This window comes from Carlito syrichta, unplaced genomic scaffold (assembly GCF_000164805.1).
Source record: "Carlito syrichta isolate Samal-C Ts95f unplaced genomic scaffold, Tarsius_syrichta-2.0.1 Scaffold308839, whole genome shotgun sequence".
In the NCBI taxonomy this organism is placed as follows: Eukaryota; Metazoa; Chordata; class Mammalia; order Primates; family Tarsiidae; genus Carlito; species Carlito syrichta.
Window position 1 is genome coordinate 391,013 of NW_007252935.1, and position 23,304 is coordinate 414,316.

The 23,304-nt window shown below is 40.6% G+C and overlaps 1 protein-coding gene across 1 annotated transcript in view; it reads right to left on the minus strand.

The window, feature by feature from the left end:
• Positions 1-1,212: 1,212 nt before the first annotated feature.
• The window catches only part of PGM5 (phosphoglucomutase 5), a 168,704-nt gene continuing 146,612 nt past the window's right edge, over positions 1,213-23,304 (minus strand). Inside the window, exon 11 of the mRNA XM_008066062.1 lies at positions 1,213-2,676. Coding sequence (XP_008064253.1) covers positions 2,587-2,676 — 90 coding nt within the window. The 3' untranslated portion in view covers positions 1,213-2,586. The remainder of the gene's footprint in view (positions 2,677-23,304) is intronic.

Here is a 23,304-nt window from a genome sequence, read left to right on the forward strand (position 1 = left end):
ATTGACTTCCTGCCTTTCACTTCTCCTGAGAATCAGACAAGAGGACATTGATGTATAGTCAGCAAGAGAAGCTTGGGTTTTATGTAAGGCTGAAACAATACCTTGGCAATATGAATTAGAGTGGGTTCCAGAGAGAGGATATATTGTAGAGCCATGGAAGGACCCTCCTTTTGGCATTGTAGCTGAGAAAAAATTCTGTAAAAATAGGTAGCTGCACAGTTGCTCCTTTCCATGGCTGGGCCCAAGTCTTTCCTCCAGCTGATATTCACAACCACGTGTCTGCTTCAACCCCCCATCCCACCCCACCAACCAAAAAACTCTACTCTTGGGGAAAACCCTCTTGTGCCACTATCTCTGAGTCAATCGCTTCTCTCTGCATGTTTTCACAGCATGTTATTTGTGCCTCTACATCTGTGTCTACCTAATTATTTGTATATATTTGTCATTCCCAAATTAAAAGTTCATAAGAGCGGGAATAATATTTTATCCATTTCCCTGCAGCTTCTAAAACAGAACTCTGCCCAGCCAATATTTGCCGAATGAATAGATGGATAAATGGGTTTAAAAAAAAAAAAAAAAAAAAAAAAAAAAATATATATATATATATATATATATATATATATATATATATTTTGGGCTATAGGACAAGCGACTCAATATCGAAACAAGGAAATAGAATTTTAAAGTGAGGACTAATTTGCATTTGAACTTAAAATTTAGAGATAATTAAAAAGTTCAACAACTTGAGGGGAAAAAATAATAATATCTTCTTATCTAGAGCGGACATGCCTAAGAATGCATCTAATTGTTCTGACCAATACAACCATGATTAATGAATGGATGGATGGTGGTCATGGAGCTCCAATTAAGAGATGATGAGAACTGAAGCTATAAGGTGAATTTCATTCTGCTGGTGATCAATTTTATAACTGGTTCTTTAGAATCTCAGTTCAAAACCACCTTCCTATTACTTTCAAACAAAGACAGTTACAATGGAAGACTAGATGCCATTTTGGTTTCTGCAGACTCCCAAAGGCAGTTTTGAGTAATTCACTTTTTCTCTTCCATTTATTTAATAAATTCTCCCAGTCATAGTAGAGAAAAATTACCCTTGAAAGTATTCTGAGAGGGAGATTTATCAGTATAGGTGACTATACCCGAGTATCTTAAATGGAGAAACAAACAAATAAGAAAAACCCCACAATCCTTGGATAAGGTTGAAAGTAGGCATTTCTTTTTTATTGGCTACTAAATGTCCTAGCAAGTTTCTGACAGAAGCACAGACAGAAAATGGAAACAAATACCTTCCTGGGAATGTTTCCTTGCTTACACTAACCTTGACTACAGCAATAATGAATTGCTTAACAGTCAAAGTGCACCAGGTCATCTCCGCAAATGGCAGCATAAGTGAGTGTGCCGTTCCCAAGGAAGCAAAACAGATGCAAACAGGTCCCACGCATCGTGTCCTGGCAGAGTGCAGATGAGCCTGCTAGAGCTGCAATATCCTTTTCCCAAGCAAAGAAAGCCAGCTGTGACCCTCCAATTTCCAGCAGGGGTCCCCACCCTTCCCTCCACCAGCAATGTACCACCAGCAATTGTACCACCAGCAATGTTTTCTTCCAGCTTCTACTTCATTTTCTACTTTTACAGCATTTCATTCTTTCCTTTTACAACCGTTGCAAGTGAATTCAGAGCCGTGTCCAAACAAGTGCATTAAAATAGGCCCTTACTGGGAAAGTCAGAGACTGTGGACATGGTGGTATTTTTGTCTTCTCAGAAGGAGCTTGTATAACCCATGTTTCACGCTACACAACATAATCAAGGAAAGGCCCCCTAAATTTTAAGCATTCATTTGCAGAGTCTTGTCAAGAAACTTCTTCCCACCTGCACAATTAAATGTCTACATTTGAAGGAAGGCAGTCAGCTAAAATAATATTACTTATAAAATAAGAGAGAAAAACACTCTTTGATATGTTTTGTTGGAAGTGCGCCATTGTGATTTGTAGAAAGCTTCAGAGGGTATGAGAGAAGGCAGTACAGGGTGTTGAGGAAGGTTGGGCCATCAGGTGGTTGGCGGGAGTGAGGTGGGCTACTAGGAGTTCTAAAACCATCCCCCACTGTAGACCTGTCCCAGGACAAAAAGTAACCTCCTCCATGCAGGAGAGTGTTTTCTTTGCTGCTGCTTCTGCATCTGCGGCTTAGGATCAGTTTAATTCTAGCCCTGCCCTCTCTTTAGTTATTTCAGAACTTTTTCTCACGTGGCACCAATGGTGCACAGATAGTGTAATTAACAGCTTCCTAGCCAAAGGATTCTTTCTCAAAAGGGGTCAAAAGGGGAGGTTCTTTTGTGTGATTAACTATAGATATCAAATGAGAGTGCAGCTTTAACAGAAAACTAAAGGCCCTGTTGCATTTGGAAAAAAACAAATCAAAATGGACTCTTTTCCCCACCCCCCTGTCCTCCAAAAGCAAAATATTTTTTGTTTTTTCCAAAGCCATGAGGCACAAACAGGTAACAAGAAGGCATCGGTGAAGCATCTTCCGCTGAGCACTCTCTTTGGCCCTGGCGAGTGATCTTTCTTCCATTCAGGTGATGACAGTGGGTCCCCTCCGGCCTGTTCTCTCATGAATCTGGGATATTTTCAGTGCAATGGCTATGAGAGGGCTCAGCACTGCCTGGAAAAGGAGAAAGAAAGTCTGTGAATAACTCGAGTCAGTCACAAGGACAGGGCATAGTGATAGCTCTCTATCACAAGCATCTAGATTCAAATTCCAATTTGCGGCTTACAGGCAGAACCACCATGGGCAGGAGATCTGTTTTTCTCTCTGACCTTTGTTTCCTCTTCCATCAAAGGAGATAGGAATGGGTAGGACCGGGGATAGGGAGAAAAGATGAACTCCAAAGTCTTAAACGGCTTCCAAAGAAATGTGTCCAAAATAGAAAAATGCACAACCCAACTGCCAGAACACTAGAGAATTTTATAACTAAAGCATTGTGAGTTAAGGAAACTCAGAAATCTCCCAGTCTTCTCCCCTTCCCCAACTACACCGGCCCTTCCCACACACCCATGCAACTTGAGGATAAAACCTATCAGGGCTAAGAAAGTACCTACTGCTTAGGAGAGATTCAATAAATATTTGTGAAATAAATGAATGATATGCAAGTTTGATGAAAAGATGAGTCAGATTGAGACTTCTGTGGACATTCATCCTGGGCATGTGGTAGGGTCAGCAGTGTTGGATTGTTACTCATGTTTTTCTTTAGAAATCACACTTTTGATCTATAGAAATCTCAGACACTTCTCTCATATCATCAACCATGCCTCATGGGGGGGCAGGGGAACTTAATTTCCCTGAGGTGCTTGGAAGAAGCCCTTGGAATGGGAAACAAGAAAGGGGGTTACAAACTGTGAATGTGAGATTTCTGAGATACTTATAGAACTGGAAGCCCGGAGTCTGAAAAGCAGAGGGGAACATGGGATGATGTAGCTTGATGTCTTCGTGTCATAGATGAGGACATGAAAGCCCAGAGGGAAGACATGACTGACTTAGAGTCACACATCTGGTTAGTGGCTGAGCTGTGGTAAGAACATAGGGTTGCCTCCTCTACTGCTCTTTCTATAATACAATTCTAAATATAAGTCCTGTGAATGACAAGGACAGAGAGAAGACAAAATGATCCAAAGGGCAGGGTTGGGAAAAATTGTGGGATTGTTTACCCTGGACCAGACAAGTCCCACATCAGATGAGAGATTGGATAGGACTGACCAAAAATAGGTGGACAGTGAAGAGTAGACATGTTCCCAGTTATGTGGGTTATGTGGACGTATTAGAAGCTCTGAAATGACTCTCCATGAGTAAAAGAAATCAATACAGACTTTAATCAATTATGTTAGGAATACAGCATCATTTTTGCAATTCCAGTGCTTACAGTGCTTGACATAGTTGTTCTAGAGTAAAGAGCAAGAAACAGCAAATACTTTTCTTGCTTCAAATCAAGTAGGCCAGGTATCCATTCAAGGATACTCACAATGTGGTTCCAGCATCTTCCTGCACCTTACAGGATTTGGTGGATGCTTGTCCAATAACTTGGACAGGCTACAGAGAGAACTGATGTCTGTCTGTATTTGTTTATCATAGTGCTTTTTTTTTTTTTTTTTTGAGGCTGGGTCTCACTCTGTGGTCCAGGCTGATGTGCAGTGGTGTAATTATAACTCACTGCAGCTTGAACTCCTGGGCTCAAGGGATCCTCCCTCTTCAGGCAGAGTAGCTAGGACTACAGGTACATGGCTAATTATATGTTTGTTTGTTTGTTTGTTTATGAGATGGAGTCTTTCCCAGGCTGGTCTTGAACTCCTGAGCTCAGGCAGTCGGCAGTCACCTGCCTCAGTCTCTCTCCCTGGTAGCTGGGATTATAGGCATGGGCCACTATGCCCCGTTTATCACGGATATTTCTTGCCTTGATTTTGATTTTTTAAAATATTGCATTAAAATATTTATGTTGATAACTGAGTTTTTGGCACCCCCTTCTCTCAAATTTTACACCCAGCTAACCTCATCCAAGTGCTCACCCTATATTAGGTTTTAACTTGTTCATCTCCCTGGAAAGACCAGAGAGTATTTTTCCTTTTACTTTCTTTCCCATCTTCTCTCTTGCTTCATGTCGTTGTTGTTATAATCAGTGTTCATGTAAATTAGATCCATTAAAAGACAAAACAAGACAAAACAAACAAACAAACAAACACCTAACAAACAGGAACTTCTTACTCTGACTGGCAATAGACAGAAGAGGTGTAAATGATCTGAATGTCACAAGACTCAAAGTAAATAGTTAACTGATATTTTCTGGAGGAAAACAAAACCCTAACCAGAAACACAGTCACTTATTAAGCAAGATTTGTCAGAATTTGTGGAGGGAACCCAGCACCAGGCTGGTCTCTATGAGGAATGTGCATTTGTAGGGTTAGGGAAACAGCAGGGTGGGGGACAGGGGGTTGAGAAAGGGTGGAGGGTGGAGAATGAACAGGTAGAGATGACAGCGTTTACCACAGTTCATCTTTTAGGACAGATGGTACACCTAGAGAATGCAGATTATTCAACAACAGAAAGCACTGACCTTCTGGCATCCATAGTAGAAAATTATAACAAATGCCATTGTCTCTTCGTACCTAGGATCAACTAACATCAACACTCCCATTTTGTTTGAAGCCTACTAAATGTGGAATGCCAGTCTTTTTCTCAAGATTTCGTTCAAATATTTGTTTTCAGTCAGTGTGCTGTTGGCTTAGTAGACTAAGGCAGTGGTTCTCAAACTTAAATATACACCAGAATCACCCGGGAGGGGGGAGGGTTGTTAAAATGCAGATTGCTAGGCTTCTCCTGAGTTTCTGATTCAAGGGCTTTCAGGTAGGGCCCAAGAATTGTCATTTCTGACAGGTTCCCAGGACACTGTTGGTCCAGGTGACCACTCTGAGGATCACTGCTTTGAGGATCACTGCTCTAAGTCACACTGATTATTGTGCTTTGCTCCAGCTAAAGGCTAAGTTGCCTTGTTTGCATCACAAGATCCCATCCCCTGAATGCAGCTGATTGGACCAGGAGTGACTCTCTGACCTTTAGGCAGCAAGTCCATAGGTTTGCTAGGGACCTACAATACAGCATGGAGGCAAAAACTTGGCTTAGCTGATCAGATTCTTTCACTTGGAGATTTGGATGATAAGCAATGAAAGAGCTGGCAGGTATCGGTGGAAACTAAACCATGAGTTTATAACTAATTAACCATGAGGGGACAAGACTCCATGGTAATCCAGGGTTATAAGAAAGCAGAGCCTCTGAGAAAGAAGACAAAAAATCATAAGAAAGCAGAAGAAATCTGGGGCAAGAATTAAAGAGACCAGAGGGAAATAATAAAAGAGTTGGTAGAGAGAAAAGAATGGCATGAATCCCAATAACCTCTAAAGGAAAGATCCACTGACTCCTGCTAGGAGGGCTTAAGTTAGCAGCTACACTCCAGCTCCAGTCTCTGAGACTTGGCCATAGACAAACACTACTCTTGGATTTCTTGAGCTAACTTTCATTTCTTTGTATATTAAAATAAATCAATATTTTAATTTTAAAACAAATTAAACTAAAATCACATTAATAAGCAAAACACCCGAAGTATATTTTTCTTGGATCATTTTAAGGAGCCGTCCATGTCCAGTTTTTTACCAATGAAAAAAGCTTTTTTCCTTATAAAACTAAACGTCTCGTAAACCAAAATTAACTTCCTCACCATGCCAATCTGGGGTGCCACCTTCCTCTTCCTGGCTCAAGGTACTCTTTGGTGAGTCTTTCTTTCCTTCCTGCACATCCAAGCAGTTGCCAAACCCTCTAATGGTATTCCCTCAATGGCCCCCCATACCCTTTTTTCTTCTGATCCCTATTGCTTCTTTCCTATCTCAGTCTCCTGTCATCCCTAGCTGGCAGAAATCTGCAATGTTTTCTCAGTCTCACCAGAGCGAGCTTCTTTTTGAAAGAGATTTGTTCATACCATCCTTTAATGTAAAAGTCTTGAATGGCTTCCTCTAGGCTGTGGGCAGCCACTCTCAGCATGGCTGTCAGGCTCCTGTTATCTGGGCTGTACTCTCTGTGGTAGGCCGAATAATGGTTCCCCAAAGATATCAGGTCCTGATTCTGGAACCTATAAATGCTATTTGGGAGTGAAAGGGGGTTTTGTAGATGTAATTAAGGATTTTGCAATTAAGATACTATCCTGGAAGGCCCCAAATGCAATCACAATTATCCTCCTAAGAGCCAGTCAGGAGAACATAAACACAGAGAACAAGGCCATGTGGAGACAGGAGTGATGTGGCCATAGGCCATGGAATAACTGCATCCACCAGAAGCTAGAAGAACCAAGGAAAGGATTTTCTTCTAGGGCCTCCAGAGGAAGCATAGCGCTACAGACACCTTGATGTCACACTTCTGGCCTCCTGAGCTGTGAGGATACATTTATGTTGTTTTAAGCCATCTAGTTTGTTGCAATTTGTTATAGCAGCCACAGGAAACAAATACACCCTTCCTTTCTACCTCTCCTCCCCAATCCCCTGCCTGTTCCTCCCTCCCTTTAGGCTGTGATCTCTCAGCCTGAGGCCCGCCCACCTCCACTGTCTCTCCTGGACTTTTATATACATTGCTCTTTCAGTTTAGAACAATTTAAAATCCACTACCCTCCCTTAGCCTCTTTCATGAACTCTCTCAGATACCCCTCCCCCCATCTCTCCATTTCCTGAACCCCTCACTTGCTTCTCTGCTAACTCTGGGGTGGAGAGTTGGCAGAGAATTTGAGGAATTTGTGTGGGAGCTTTCCTCTTCCTCTACCACACTGCAACTAAAATGTAAGCTACTGGAAGGCAACGTTTTTCTTAAGTGTTTGCTTCCTTCACAGTATGTGTCTTCTCCATAGGAAAGGCTCAAAATAATGATTGGTGGGTTTGGAATATTATGTCAAAGGTAAGTTATTGAATGATTAAGGCAGCGGGATGATCGACTGAGAAACCATCTTGTGCTTTGCACCCCCTTTATCCAGAAGGTTCATCTACAGTCGACAGGAGAGAGGAAACTGTCCATCCATTCCCTACTTGCTTCCCCCTCAGTCTAGGTCCAGATCTTTGTGTTTCTTAAGGCCAGGAACCTCTTTATCTGTCTGGGAAGGCTTCATAGGCACTTGGGTGATGCCGGTTGAGCCACTAATTAATTGCTCATGTGGAGAAGGGACTGGGGTGATGAATTTATAATTCCAGAGCTGAAAGAAAAAGAAAGTTGTCCAATCCAGGAATGCAGTCAAAGGAAAAGGAATGTGAGTCCTGGAAATGGGAACCCAGTCTTCTTGGATGCAGTGCCTCTGAGGAGGGAGGGAGGCACAGAAAGGAAGGCCCATGGGCAGTGGCAAGGACCACCAAGGAATAGACCCTGTGCCCATGCCTGGAGTGGCATAGCACACAGGTGGTGGAGACCAATATTCAGAAGTGGCATCACTAGCAGCAGGAAACACACCACAATGGTGACCACAGAGATCTGTGTGCTTCCCCAAGATAGCATGAGCCCTGCTCTTGCCTCTTATGCATCTAGGCTGTCTTAGACAATCTGGAAAAGGGGAGGGAGCCCTAGATCACCACTCTGAGCTTCCTGCCAATTCAGACAGGGACAGCTGAGCCAGAGATTGTTTGATTTATGCAATACAGACATATGACATCTCTCACATCTCAAAAGTCATGGGACAATTCATACCTGTTATGATTATAAACTTGAAGTCATCTTCTGGCTTCATTTCCAACACATATCAGCATTGGAGACAGTTTCTAATTACACTGTGCTTTCAATCCTGAACATGCACACAGTGTAACAGAGAGAGACAAGTGCAAGGATCTGTAACCCACAGGGCCACTTCCTAAGGGCTCCTGACCAATGGTGTGAGTGGGAGTGGGAATCCATCCCAAGCCCCTCTCACCAGGCAGGCGTGCCCGCAAGGGGCTGCCTCTTCCCAGAGGGAGGATGTCTTAGCTGTCACAAAAATGCCATCCTCCAGCCTCCTTACCCTGTGCTTTCCTGTGGAGTGCACTTTTCCCCAACTTGCACAAAAGTACCCTATAGGCTGGATGCTGCTTATATATAGTAGCCCAGATTCTAGGTAATGAAGATGACTAGCTATTTTAAGTTCATTTGGGAAGCTTGTAGAAGAGAAATTGTCACAGAAAATGAAATCAAATACATTTTTATTAATAAAAATGAAATGAAAATGCTAAACACTGAAGACATATTAATCTTTATTAAAATACATACAACCAAGGTCCTAACTTTAATCCCCTTTTCATGTCATAAATCTACCTATCTCTCTGGATCCCAAATGGACCTAAAATTAGCCAAAATAGACAATATGAAAGATGACTATAGATAAATCTGAATTTAGAACTCAACACTGAGAAAAATCAATCTGTCTTGTCAATATCAGGAAATACGCCTTCGCAAAAGCTCTCTTCTGAGGAGGAAAAAAGCTATTCTAAGACAGAAGTAGATGAAATGCTCCCAAAGAGGCTCATCAAAGCAAACCTAAGTCAGCATCTTGGGAATGCCGTGACCCATCTAACAGAAACCAGATTGGCCAGGCAGGCTTGGCCTCTTCTCTACCGCTCTCCCCACTTTTGCAATTGATTTGGGACTTTGGGAGGTGAAGGGTAGCATTTAGATTGCAAATCCAAAATAAGATAGAAGAATCATGAAACTGATATTTATTAATGTGTGAGTGCCAGTTGGCCCCATACCATGTGAGGATGGAGAAGGGGTGACAGTAAACATGCTGGTTGGAGTCTGTGGGCAGTTGAAAGATATTAGGTGGCATCTCCGTGCCCTTTCGCAGACCTGCCACATACTCCAAATCGACCCTCGAGAGCTGACAGTTTAAATTGCATACCTGCTTCCCTGGTCACAGTTTCCCTTTTCTTCTCTTCTTTCTATTTCCCCCCACCCCACCTTTTGCCACCAAAACTATTGCAAAACCTGGGCAACCTAGTAAGACCCCATCTCTACAAAACACAAAAATAAAAAAATTTGGCTGGACATGATGACATGTGTGTAATCCCAACTACTTGGGAGGTTGAGACAGGAGAATCATGAGTCTAGGAGGCCAAGGCAGTAGTGACCCAGGAACCTGCCACTGCACTCTAGTCTAGGCAACAGAGTAAGACCCTGTTTCAAAAGCAAACAAACAAACAAACAAATGATGTTTTCATTGTCTTAATTATTTACAGGCATCAAAGGCAACTCCCAGACATAGAATCTGTTTGGCTGACTTTTTCCCCTATGGACCAGCAATTAGAATCCAGATCTGAAGGCCCTACCCTGTCTGCCTTTAAATGGCCACTAAGCCACATTTCAGAGTTGTCCTTGCAAGTTAGTGTTAATGAGAACAGAAGGGATCTTTTTCATATCATCACATGGCAGGGGGTCCTTTTTCTCCATGCATTCCACAGCTGACACCAGCATTCGGAAACAGCACATGGTCCTTAGCTCTACCTTCAGCCCTGCATTCATGGCTCTGTCACCAAAGGCTGCCAGGAGACCTCTTCACCCTGGTCTATATGTAGCATGTACATATGAACATCAGATACATCCTACTTTTGCCTAAGCAGAACTGGAAGCCAGAAAACATTATGTTTCCTGGCAGAGTTTAGCTAATGGGCAATACAATCGGCTCTATAGCAAGACAGAGATTTGATTTATTGGTTTGCAAAAGACTTGGGAAAAGGAAATGTCTTCCTTTGCCCCCATCTATAGTTTGTGCCTTGGATTCTAAAATTTTGACTCTTCTTTAGTAATTTTTAATAGCTAACACTGAGTACCCACTATGTGCCAAGCACCATGCCAAATTCACGAATTGGGTTAATCTTTATAATCATCTGTAAGGTAGGGGGTATTCATCCCACCCTACAGATGTAGACACTGGGGCTTAGAGGCATCACATAATTTCCTTAAAGTCACATGGTGAACAAGTGCAAAGCTGAGCTCTGAACCCAGGCAGTACTGTGATTGTAACTGCAAAAGCTGGGCTATAGCTCACTATCCTGTGCTACTCTTACATCGAGGGAAAAGTTTTCACTTTCTGAAAGTATAAAAAGTATTTGCCTAATACCAAATGTTTCTCTGTTCCAGGTACGCTATTCTAAAAACTAACTTTTTAAGAATTGTGAAATATAATACTCACAGGGAAGTGCCTACAATTTAACATACTCAAATTATATGTAAAGATGATGCCTGTACTTCTGAAGATACAAGCTATTTGATTTCTAAACGAACCCATTAAGTTGGCCTCCCTTGTTAGCAAAAAATGCAGTCAGGCACATATAGCCTGCATCCTAGATTTTTCTTTAACAATACTTTTAATGAGATTAAAGGACTTCCTTTTGATTCCTATTTGTAGAATTTTTATCATGAATAGATGTTGCATTTGATTAAATACTTTTTAATGCCCATTTTCTAACTTGGTTGCCCTTGTTTTGGCACTCTGTATTATTTCATTCCTCAGTTTATAGTTAACTTTTATATGTTCTCTATGGCATAAAAATAATTTGTATGTTGATGTTGTTTGGTATAGTAGCTATATATGTTCATCAAGTCAGTATGTTAACTATGCTGTTTAAATTTTCTATGTTCTTTAAAAAGTGGGCAAGAGACATGAATAGACACTTCTCAAAAGAAGATATATGGGCAGCCAACAGACACATGAAAAAGTGCTCAGCCTCACTAATCATCAGAGAAATGCAAATCAAAACCACATTAAGATAACACCTAACCCCAGTAAGAATGGCCATCATTAATAAAACAATCAACAGATGCTGGCAAGGATGTGGAAAAAAGGAACGCTTCTACACTGCTGGTGGGAATGCAAACTAGTGCTACCTCTTTGGAAGACAGTGTGGTGATTTCTGAAAGAACTAGAAATTGACCTTCCATATGACCCAGCAATCCTTCTATTGGGATTATACCCAAAGGAACTCAAATCATTCTACAAAAAAGAAACTTGCACACGCATGTTTGTTGCAGCTCTATTCACAATAGCAAAAACATGGAACCAGTCATGGGGCCCATTGAAGCTGGACTGAATTTTTAAAATGTGGTACATACACACAATGGAATATTATGCAGCCATAAAGAAGGACAAATATATGGACTTCACAGCAACTTGGATGGATTTAGAGTCTATCATACTCAGTGATCTATCACAGAAACAAAGAAGAGAGTACCATATGTTCTCACTCATAAGTGGACCTTGAACAACTATCATAATACTATAAGAAAGGGATTGGCAGTAGTGGGAAATGGCCAGGGGATGGGGGTTGGGATTGGCAGTTGAGGAGAACTGCCAGGAGAGGGAGGGGCACACCTCATCAACAAGGGTACCTGTATAATGAACATTTGTATACCTAACCTTGAATTGTACCCCATCTTTAAAATTAAAAATTTATAAAAATAACAACAGAAGAATATTAGTGAGCTTAAAATACTTCAGAAGAAATGATACATCTGAAGAGATTAAAAAGTGAAAAATATAGAATAGAGGGTTAGAGACATGAAGGATACAGTGAGAAGCTCTAACATAATTTAATTGAAGTCTCAGAAGACGAGGGAGGACAGACGTGGGTATAGGCAAAACTTGAAGAGATAATATCTGGGAATTTCCCAGAACCAATGAAGGATATCAGTCTACTAGTTCAAGGCAGAATATATACAAAAATAAATTCACATCTAAACACATCAGACTCAAATTGCAGAAAACCAAAGACAAGGAAGCAATAGTTTGATTGACAACTAATTTTTTAACAGCAACACTGAAAACTAGGGGACTGAATAACTGGCGTCCTAGAATTCTTAATCTAGTAAAACTCTCCTGCTAAAATGAGAGCAAAATAAAAGTATTTTCAGATAAACAAAAACTGAGAGAATAGTCTACCCACACAAAAAGAAATTCTCAAGGATATTCTTCAAGCCCCAATCTAAGATTTACTATCTGTCTTGGTGGGCATCTGAATTTGCTACCACTGAACAAGCAACAATGGAGTTAAGAAACAGTGAAATGATTTCAATGAGTATAAATTTTACATATCCAGGAATCTAGGGCATTCTCATTTGAATTTTCTCTTTTTCTGAAATAAGTATTTTCTTACTGTGAGGAACTGAAAGACTGCTGGGGAGAGGTAGCAGATTTGCATAAGGAGCCCAGAAATCATTTGGGAAGTAAAGGGATTGAGATCCTTCCCAATTTCCTGAGATACAAACTTTCAGCATAGATTGAATGACAGAACTATACATAATCCATGAACAGTCTCCACTTAACTCATCCCTCCCAGGAACATACCAGAGCTTGACAAAGCGGCTGTGTGAGGAAAGCCACAAAGCAGAGAGGCTGAGATGCCAGGCCATTTAGGCAGAGAGAACTCCTGGTTAAGTGGAGCTTGAAAGAATGAGTTCTTCTCCCCTTCCACCTTGAGGAACTATCAAGGCCTAGGTAGAGAACTTCAGTGGCCAGAGAGTGGAGGCCCAACCCCACCGACTCCTTTTAGACCCATCCATGACGAGGCCCACCCCAGGGTGCTTCTTTGGGGGAAGAGTTAACAGTCCTTTTGCAATTCCCACAACTGATGCACATAGGCTGCTTGATGCAACTAGTTATAAGTAGCACACTGTCATTCTTCAACTTCCAAAAAGTACAGCCTCTGAGAGAAGGCTAGCTCTTGAGAAAGGATTTGAGGACATAAAAGGGAGTAAGAGGTCTAAAAGAGAGAACAGACTTCCTTCTAGTCTGGAATTGTTGAGTTTGAGGATTTCAGCTGGAAGCACTTTTGAGGGATGGATTAGGGTGCATTAATTAGATACCAGACTGAAGATGGGCATCCTGGTTATTCCAATTTTTTTTTTCCGCAGGTGGGTGAGCATCCCTATATTTTCTGATGGCACTCAGTAAATACTTTAGTTAAGACCATAGGCTCTGGGGCCAGAGTCTAAGTTCAAATACCAGCTAAACTACATATTAACAGTAGGTTGTTCATATTCTCAGGGGCAAAGTTTTCATATTAGTGAAACATAAATGGATAGCATGAGTACCTATAACATTGGATTGTGGTAAGAATGAGCTATGGCATACATAAAACATGTAGCATTCTACCTGGCCCATATACAGACAAGCATCTGATACATAGTATGAATGCTATCATCTATCATTTGAAGTAGGATTACTATTAATTATTATTTGAATCTAGCTTTCTAAAACAGTGGGGTGGAGGTAAGTAGACCAGCTTTCTAGTTCCATCAGGCTGACCTTTGGTCGATAGACAACAACCCTTCTGACTTCAGCTTATTTGCCCATAAAATGAAATTCACATTATCTTTTTTGACAAAAGATAAGATAAAAAGAGATTAAGAACGGCAGAGTATTATCAGCTCTTTGAGTGAAAGATACCCAAAGCCATTCAAATCAGAGGCAATATCTCTCTGCGTCAGTGACACATTCAGCCCAGGAACTGCCTGCCTTCCTTTTTGTTTGTGTGCAGTGGGGCCCCGTATGTCCAACCAGAGAGAATACAATCAGATTGCAGCCAGATAAGACAATGCTGACAACAGAAGGAACAGACGTCACAGCATTTGGAGCACATTCCTTAAGGGTGTATCAGTTTCTAAAGCAGTTAGCAAGGACTGCCACATTGAGCAGAAAAGAGTAGCAAAAGCAAACTGGAAGGGAACTTCTGCCATGGACCACCTGAGCCTTACAGCAGAGTCTGTACGGCAGGAGAGTCATTAATGCCAAGTACCAAAACGATGGAAATGAGCCCTCTCCACGAAGATAGATTCTTCCCCCAGCAACATCAAGACTGTTACTGGAACTTATGGATGGTTCCTCCACATTTTCTGAGTGCAGTTTTGACAAAGGAACATGTTCTTTTATGATCTTTGTCTTTAAGGTTCAGCTGTCATCTGCCTATTTAAGTGTTTTCAATAAATGACCTTTTCCTAGTAATCAAAGTTGTGCTAGACTGTCTACTCATAATTTTAGCAAGACTTTATATCTTGGAAAAGTCAAATTAGAGCTTTCTTTACTTTCTCCATGGGTTAGTTTGAATCTCTCAGCTCAATTAGTATAATTGCATGAAGAAAACAGTCTTGACACTGCTGAGCTGATACTGAGGGGGAGTTTCTATGGAAATGTAAAGTGAAACTGATTTTTTTTAAAAAAATTAATTGACTTGCAAAGAAGGAATAGGTCTTCAAGGATCTTGGCACATTTGCCTGTGTTATTTTCTGGAAGTTTTGTAATTTTCCAAAACGTGGAGGAAATAGCATAGGCCAGTTGGTTACACCTTATAAATGCATCCTACTTGGGTTGGCATCCAGGGTTTTATCTGGTCTGGAGAGAAAGCCAATCTTGCCAAGCAGAGATAGAAATAAATAAGGATTCCAAGGGTCATCTATGGCAGGACTTCTCAAACTTTTTTTAGGTTTATTTTTAGAGACAGAGTCTCGTTATGTTCAAGCTGTTCTTAAACTCCTGAGCTCAAGGGATTCTTCCACCTCAGCCTCCTGAGTAGCTGGGACTATAGACACGTGTCACCATGCCCAGTATCAGGACTTCTCAAATGGTAATATGCACCTGAATCACCTGGGGAGCCTGATAAAACGCAGATTCTGATTCAGTAAATCTGGGTTGGGACCTGAGATTTTGCATTGTTTTTTTTCTCTTTTTCTTTCTTTTGAGACAAGTTTTCACCCTGTGTTGCCCAGTGGTACAATCATAGTTTACCACATCCTTGAAGTCCCGAGCTCAAGTGATCCTCCCAAGTAGCTGGGAATACAGATGCACACCACTATAGCTGGCTAATTTTTCCATTTTTTGTAGAGACAAGTTCTCACCGTGTTGCCCAGGCCAGTCTCAAATTCAAGCAATCCTCCCACTTCAGCCTCCCAAAGTGCTGGGATTACAGGCGTGAGCCACCACTCTCTGCTAGATTCTGCATTTCTCAGTAGCACCTGGGTGATGCTGATGCTGCTGGTCCAAGAACTACCCTTGGAGTAGCACGAGTATAAAGTGCTGTTAGAAACAGTATAAAATATACCTTCTTCTTAACTTTTTATCAAATCTTATCCATTAAAGGGAAAGTGAATTCATAATGGCTACAAATTCTGAACAATAATAATATGAAATACACCATGATAATATGAGTCTGAGTCAGCGACTTGATTCGCCAATATAGAAATACTTATAGTCAAAGACAGTGTAAAATGTACAACTGGGCAATCTTAGTATATTATCAAGGTGTCTTAGCTTTTTTTGAATACCATACTGATCATCCTGACTGTAATTCCCTAGGATATAATTAAAAGCAAACAAAGAAAGAACAAAAGGCAACAGATTTTCTATTCCCTAGGGGATGGGGGGGTGCTCTACTGGAGAGTGGGTTTGAGGATCACTGTTAATGAGACTGAAATGCAGCAGTGCCTTGTTACCAACTCCAAGAAGCCCCATTCACACCAGAGTACAGTGTCACAGCACCCCCTGGCTTGGGGCTTCTGCTGAAATGGCACGTGTTTGCTTCCCTTATGTTGTAAGTATTCACCAGGGCTCACATTCATATTTTTCTTTTTTCATCCTCTTCATCTCTTAACATTTTCCCCATTTCTTCTTTCAACCTTACAGAGCTGCTCATCTGAAAATTATTTATAGGAAACTGTCTTAAACAGGAAAAGAAGAACCCTTCTGACAACAAACCAAAAACCTGAAAAAGAAACCTAATTTCATGACTACAAATATGCTCTAAGACATTTCCTTTCATGTTTGGTTGCAATCAAAAACTGTGAAGTTCAATCACAAAAGCCCAGCGTTAAAATATCTAGAGAGATTTGATATATTTATTTTCCTAAAACTTTAAAATTCATATATATATATATATATATATATATATATATGTATACACACACACACACACACACACACACACACACACACATTAAAACAAATGTAATTTTGCCTTGTATAAAATGTATTGTTTGGCATGTTAATGCATGCTTCATTGATAATTGGAAATTGTACATAGTATGTCACATTTAGAAACCTGTAAGGCAAGGGTCAATGAATTACAGTCCTTGGCCCCCAGGACACCGCCAGGTTTTGGTATAGTGCATGAGCTAAGAACAGTTTTAATGTTGTTAAATGATTGGGAAAAAAAATCAGATGATTTTGTGACATGTTAAAATTACATAAAATTTAAATTTCAGTGCCCATAAATATATTATCGGGATACAAGGGGGACCCCAAAAAAACCCAGAATTAGTTTTTGGAAGATAGGCCCCTTGTAGTACAGGCTTCTCCAGGTAGGTAAGTGTTCTAGGAAACCATTGGCATCAGTATACCAGCTAGCATTGTTGTGAGAGGCTGCCTTCAGCTTCAGTGAATTTTTTTTGTAGATTCTTTCAACGCGTCTGCCCATTTCATGATGGGTGATTTATGAGCACATCTGCCCACACCGCGCTGAGTGTTCAGCAGTTTTTGAACAAAAACAGCATGACTCCCATGCCCCACCCTCCCTATTCATCTGATCTCATTTCCAGCTACTTTTTTTTTTGTTTCCCTGGGTGAAAACCATCCTCAAAGGGAAACATTTTGCCAGTGTGGAAGAGGTGAAACAAAAAACGGCTGAAGTACTAAAAACCATCAAAACTGATGAGTTTAAAAACTGTTTTGAGCAGTGGCAAAAGTGTCTCAATTGCATCAAACAAAGAGTATTTGGCAGGTGACTGAAGTTTAAACATGTAAAAATAAATACACATTTTTTAATAAACACATTTCATTTTGGGGGGCGTCCCTCCCTCATATAACTCATTTATTTATAATCTCTGACTGATTTTGTTTTACAATGACAACTGAGAAGTTGTAATACAGATCAATGACTAATATTTTTTGTTGAATTTGTTTTCCCCAAATTTGTATGTTGAAGTCCTAACTGCCAGTACCTCAGAATGTGAACTTATTTGAGGATAGGGCCTTTACAGAGGTAGTCCAGTTAAAATGAAGTTATTAGGGTGATATCCAATCCAATATGACTGATGTCCTTATGAAAACGAGAAATTTGGACACAGAGACACACATAAAGGAAAGATGACACAAAGAGATAGGGGAAGACAACAGTCATCTCCCCCCCACACACACACACTCAAAAAAAGGCCTGGAACAGTTTCCTCTCTTATGGCCCTCAAAAGGAATCAACATGGTGGAATGAGAAACAAGCTCTTTTTCAAGTCATCCAATCTATGGCAGTGGTCCCCAGCCTTTTTGGCATCAGGGACTGGTTTCGTGGAAGGCAATTTTTCCACAGATGGGGCAGGGATCATCAGGCATTAGATTCTCATAAAAGGTGCACAACCTAGATCCCTCACGTGCATAGTTCACCATGTTCACAATAGGGTTCACGCTTCTTTGAGAATCTAATGTTGCCCCTGATCTGATAGCAGATGGAGCTTGCTTGCCTGCCGCTTACCTCCTGCTGGGTGGGCCCCATTCCTAACAGGTCACTGACCAGTACAGTCTATGGCACTTTGGTACATCAGCCCTAGCAAACTGATACAGCTAGCAAAGCCTAAACTATTTACTATCTGTATCTTTACAGAAAAAACTTGTTGGATCCTACTCTGAGGGACCAATTTTTCCATTTAATACCTTGAAGCCAACAGCCACATGCCTCCTTGGCTAGACAGAGACCCCAGGAATCCCTTCTTGGATGAACTTGCCTTTCATTCCACACCACTCTAGTGTTCAAACTCTTTCTCACTGGAGAAAAATGAGCTTGGAACAGCCAACCAATGGCTCTTTATTTGGATAAAACAGGATCATTTGAAGGAGGGGGGAATGGAGAGACAGGTAGAGAATCTTGACTTCATATTTGAACCTCTCAACATAGCGTGGTAAAATGCCATGTCACAAGGGCCCTGGCAGACCTCATATAAGACCTAGGTTTTTAGAAGATGTTAGTTTTCTTGGGACATCTCATGTGGATGTAGTTGGCTCTCTGAGATGGTGATGGGAGAAAAAAAGACAAATCAATTCCTTTATAAAACAAGTTGCTAAGCAGTCAGAATAGTTTATCCTCATGGGATCAGAAAACTAGTCCACTTCATTGTTAATAAAAGTAATGACAGGAGCAATAATATTATTGACAACTAACATTTATTTACTAAGCATTTATTCATGTCCGGGCTTTGTGCATAATAACTCTTTACATATATGTATCATCTGATTAAATCATACAACAATCCTATAAAACAGAAAGTCTTTTTATGCTCATTTGACTGAGGGAGTAACTGAAGTTTAGAGAAATTAAGTTGCCCAAGATCACAAAACTGGAAGATGAACAAACTAGGGCTCAAAACCAAAGATATCTAATTCAAAGCCCCGTTTTGGACTGGAGGCCATCGACCTTGATGGTATGTGAAAAAGCAAAATCTTATTGGGATGCCCCTAACCAGTCTAGTTACCTGGAAAAATGACAGTGGTTATATCTTTTCCTGTTTGTATTAAGCATGCTTTTTTATTCTGAGGCTTTAACATCTTGGAACCTTGTTGACACTGAGAGGAATTTTCCCTCCCAGGGTTAGTTAATTCTTAGAGAAGGGCAAACAACCTACCCTGGAGCGTACCTTTCATATGTAAACGAAGCACCTCCTTGATCAGATTCTCACCAGACCCTTACCTCTAGGCAACTACTTCCCTTCCCTAACCACCCCAAGACCTAGTACCTGGCAGTTAGGGACAGTACCTGTGTCCCAGAGACCACTGAAATCATTCTAACTAGCCAGTCCTAAACTTGCTTAACCTGCTTTGTGTTGCCTTTCCCAAAGAAAACCCAGTAAAGGCCTTTGCCCATGTTTTCCCCTTGCCCCTTCTGCTACCTGACTGACCCGGTGCTTCCTGTGCAGTATGTTATGCCCCCTCATCTTGGGAACGTTGAGTAACTACTACTCCTTCAATGGCGGTCATCTTCTGAGCAGCCAGCCTCCCCACACCTGACTAATAATACAACCTGCATTTTAAGTCCCTCTCCCAGCCTCATCTACCTTCTATCCCATATCATGAAGTATGTAGTACACAGACCTGGCCTACTAAAAAATGCCTTATATGATGATTTGTACCAACAAAAATGCTAAAAAAAAAGAAACATAAACACCAGTATTTCATAAACCTTTAATTGCTTTTCCTCTCGCCCAAGGCCTAAACATTCTGGCATTGAAATCCTGCTCCCTGGAGTTTGTTAGGCCTCCCAGCATTCCTGGGAGGTAAAAACAAGGGATGGGTAAAACTCCCCTCACCTGCATCTTGAACAGAAGTTCTCATTCTGGGATTAGGACATCAAATTTAAAATCAGCCAAGAGTAGACAGGAGAGCTAAAGCAGCCACATCCTCCCCTTGACAGCCCAGATCCTGTATTTCCCATGCAAATGAAGCATGACTGTGGTGGGAAGCCCAGGCAAAGTCTCCTCCAGATGCTGGCTGATTGCACATATTAGTACAGAGTTTTCTTTTGAAGGCCACAGCCAATCTCCAGGTTCACTAAGATATAGTCTTATATACAAGCAAAGCAAATAATTTACTATACACCAAAGAAAAGCACCACTTCAAAGAAAGCCTGAATTGCCATCAACCCATGGGACTTGGGTAGCTTTCTGCTGAAAGGCATGGAAATGTGGCTGTGCTGTGCATCTGGGCTGGAACAAAGAGGAAGCTGGGAAAGCCAGATTGTGCCAGGCACAGCTTGTCAAACTCATTCATCTGGCAAAAGGAGTGATGACCAGTGACCCTCTGTACTTGTGTGACCAGTGAAAATTCATTCATGCTCCCTTTTTCAGGCTGAGTAAACAAGATCCAGTAAGACTCAGTGATTTGTGGTCATAAACAACCCTGAGTTAACCAATAGCTGGTTAAGCATGTGCTTCAGACATGATAAAACAGAGGCACTAAAATTAAAAAAAAAAAATTGGGGGGGTAAGAAGTTGATATTTACTACTTTAGTAAATTAGAATAGTGTCATAAAGAAAAAAAATCACAATTTTGTTAGATTTCCTTATATTTATTTTTAAAGCTAATTTTTAAAAATTACATATGGGAAAGCAGGGGGGAAATATAATTTTTTCAGAGTTTAAGGTTTCTAAATAATATCCAAACTTGACCCAAAACCAGGATCAAGGCACAACTTTTAGCTCTGTTCTTGAGGTCATGAGGTTCTTGGGGAAAAGTGAGCAATGCCAAGATGTTTTTACAGGATTTGGAATAGGAGTTTCTTTTGTATATACTGTAATTTAAAGGGAGATTTGAGATGGGTTCTGTCTGTGGGATGGCCAAGAGTGGTTTACAATGGCAGTCCATACTTTCCCACAGGTCCTAGACTGAGCATAGCGTGGGTGGACAAAGCTATCACACATGCAATACCTTGACAGGAGAACTTATCACAATGGTCAGCAGAGAAAAAGGCTTATTGTCAATCAAAACTCTAAACAGCCTTGGTCTGCGATAGACACTAGGTCCCAGGAGACATTTGCCAAATTCTCAACAGGGGAGTTTTTCACATGCTATCGGATGACTGCCCATCCCTGGAGTGTTCTCAGCTCCAGGGAAAACAATGTATAGTAATGGCAGAGTGTGAGTCCAAACTTCAATCTCTAAGGGAGAAAAAGAACTGTTAACTCTGCTAATCCCCCACACCCCAGTCAGGAAGTAAGTCACCCAGGTGAGGGAAAAGATAGAAAATATAGACATCTTTACTTCTTTCCAAGTATATTATAATTCCACTCCAAGTGAGATTTATGAAAACACAGCCATACTAAATTCCTGTCTGCACCACTAGAGGGAAATCTAACCCACCTGACCAGAACTTGTGTATTACTTATTTCTTTTCTCTTTCTTTAAAAAAGAAAAATTATAATCACAGAACCAAAATGTAAAGGTTGGAAAATGCCTTAAGACATTATCTTGTTCAGTCCTTTCCATTTTTGCCCATATTGAAAAAGTATTTGAATCTATGTGGTCATACAGACTTCTAGGAAAACAAACCAGTCATTCTAATTAGGCAGGAGCCTTCACGATTGAGAAATTGTTCTAACAGTCGATCTGAATCCCTTCCAGTTCAGTTTGAGTTTATTTCCTCAAATTACATATTCATTAGTTATGGAGAACAGCTGGTCATCTTTCCCACCTCATATTATTCTTTAAATTCCTGAAGACCTCCAAGTCATGTCTCTCTTCCAAGCAAAACGGGCCATCTCCTTTACTTGGTCATAGAACTTGTAGCCCAACCCTTTCCCAAGTGTTTCTTTTCTAAACTCTCTCTACATCACTCCACCCTGCTCCTAAATTGCAGCAATATAGATCAAATTTTGAGCAATATAGATCAAATTTTGAGAGGAAAAATAAAGTATACATGTGTTCCCTTGCAAACATGGCTGTTAAACATCCCAGTGCAGATTTTCTTTTTAAATAACAACATAATGTTTTTGAAATATATTTATCTAGTATTATTCCAAAATCATCCTCTCATACACACACACATTCACATACATACATACACGCAAATATACACGCAAATATAAAAAATGTTCATGTTATGAAAACTGAACTCCAATCTGTTTGCAACTCTTTCACATAACATGTATTCTTTCAGTTTCTAATTTTATTCTCCAATCTTTGACTCCAGATCTCTTATTAATTATAAAACATCACCCGTATGCATTTAGAACATTAATAATGTTTTAAAAACCTATTCATTGCTAATTCAAGTTAAGGGAGGAAAAACCCATCATTTTAAAAACACTAATTTATCCACTTTTATAAGTGTGGCCAAAAGAAAAACTTTAGACAAATTTAACAGAGTTCAGTTGAGCAAAGAAGGATTCTCGAATCAGGCAGCCTCCAGAGACAGAATAGGTTCAAAGCGACTTTGGGGCTATCACAAGGTTGGATAACATTCATGGACAGAAGAAGAAAAATGACACACAGAAAACAGAAGTGAGGTACAGAAACAGCAAGATTGGTTACAGCTCAGCTTCTGCCTTAATTGGAGAATGGTTTGAACAATTGGCTGCCTGGGATTGGCTGAAACTTAACTACTGTGATTGGCTGAGACTCAGTTGCTAGTTGCAAGAGTATGTTACAGTCTGTTTGCACATCCAATTAGGTTATAGCACTATGTTCAGACTTTAGGCCAAACTGAAAATGTGTAAGGAAACAGCTTTAGGCTAAACTTATTTTAACAGTGTGAAATAATTAAAATTGTATTTGGTCTTTTTCCTCAACTTCTGGTGCAAAGCTCCTAAAACACTTGGTATCTCCTGAGGGATGGAAGTATCTTTTGTTATTCAGACTTCAGCCACACCAGACATTAGGTTGGGGCTGGCTGCCAGCGGAACCAGGGGAAAACTCAGGGGGAAAAGGCCGGAGATTAAGTTCAAGTTGAATCAACCATACTTATCTCATGAGACCTCTGTAAGAACTCCTGAACAAAATGATTTGAAGAGCTTCCACATTGGTGAACAAATTGAGAAGGCAGAGGGTGGCTTGTGGAGAGAGGGTATGGAAGTCCTACACTCCTCCCCACCATACCCTACCCTCTGCATTTCTTCCATGTGACTGTTCCTGAGTCACATCCTTTATAATAAACCAGTAATAGCAAGCAAAGTACTTTCCTGAGGTCTATAAGTCATTCTAGGAACTTATATTTCTGAAAGGGGCTTATAGGA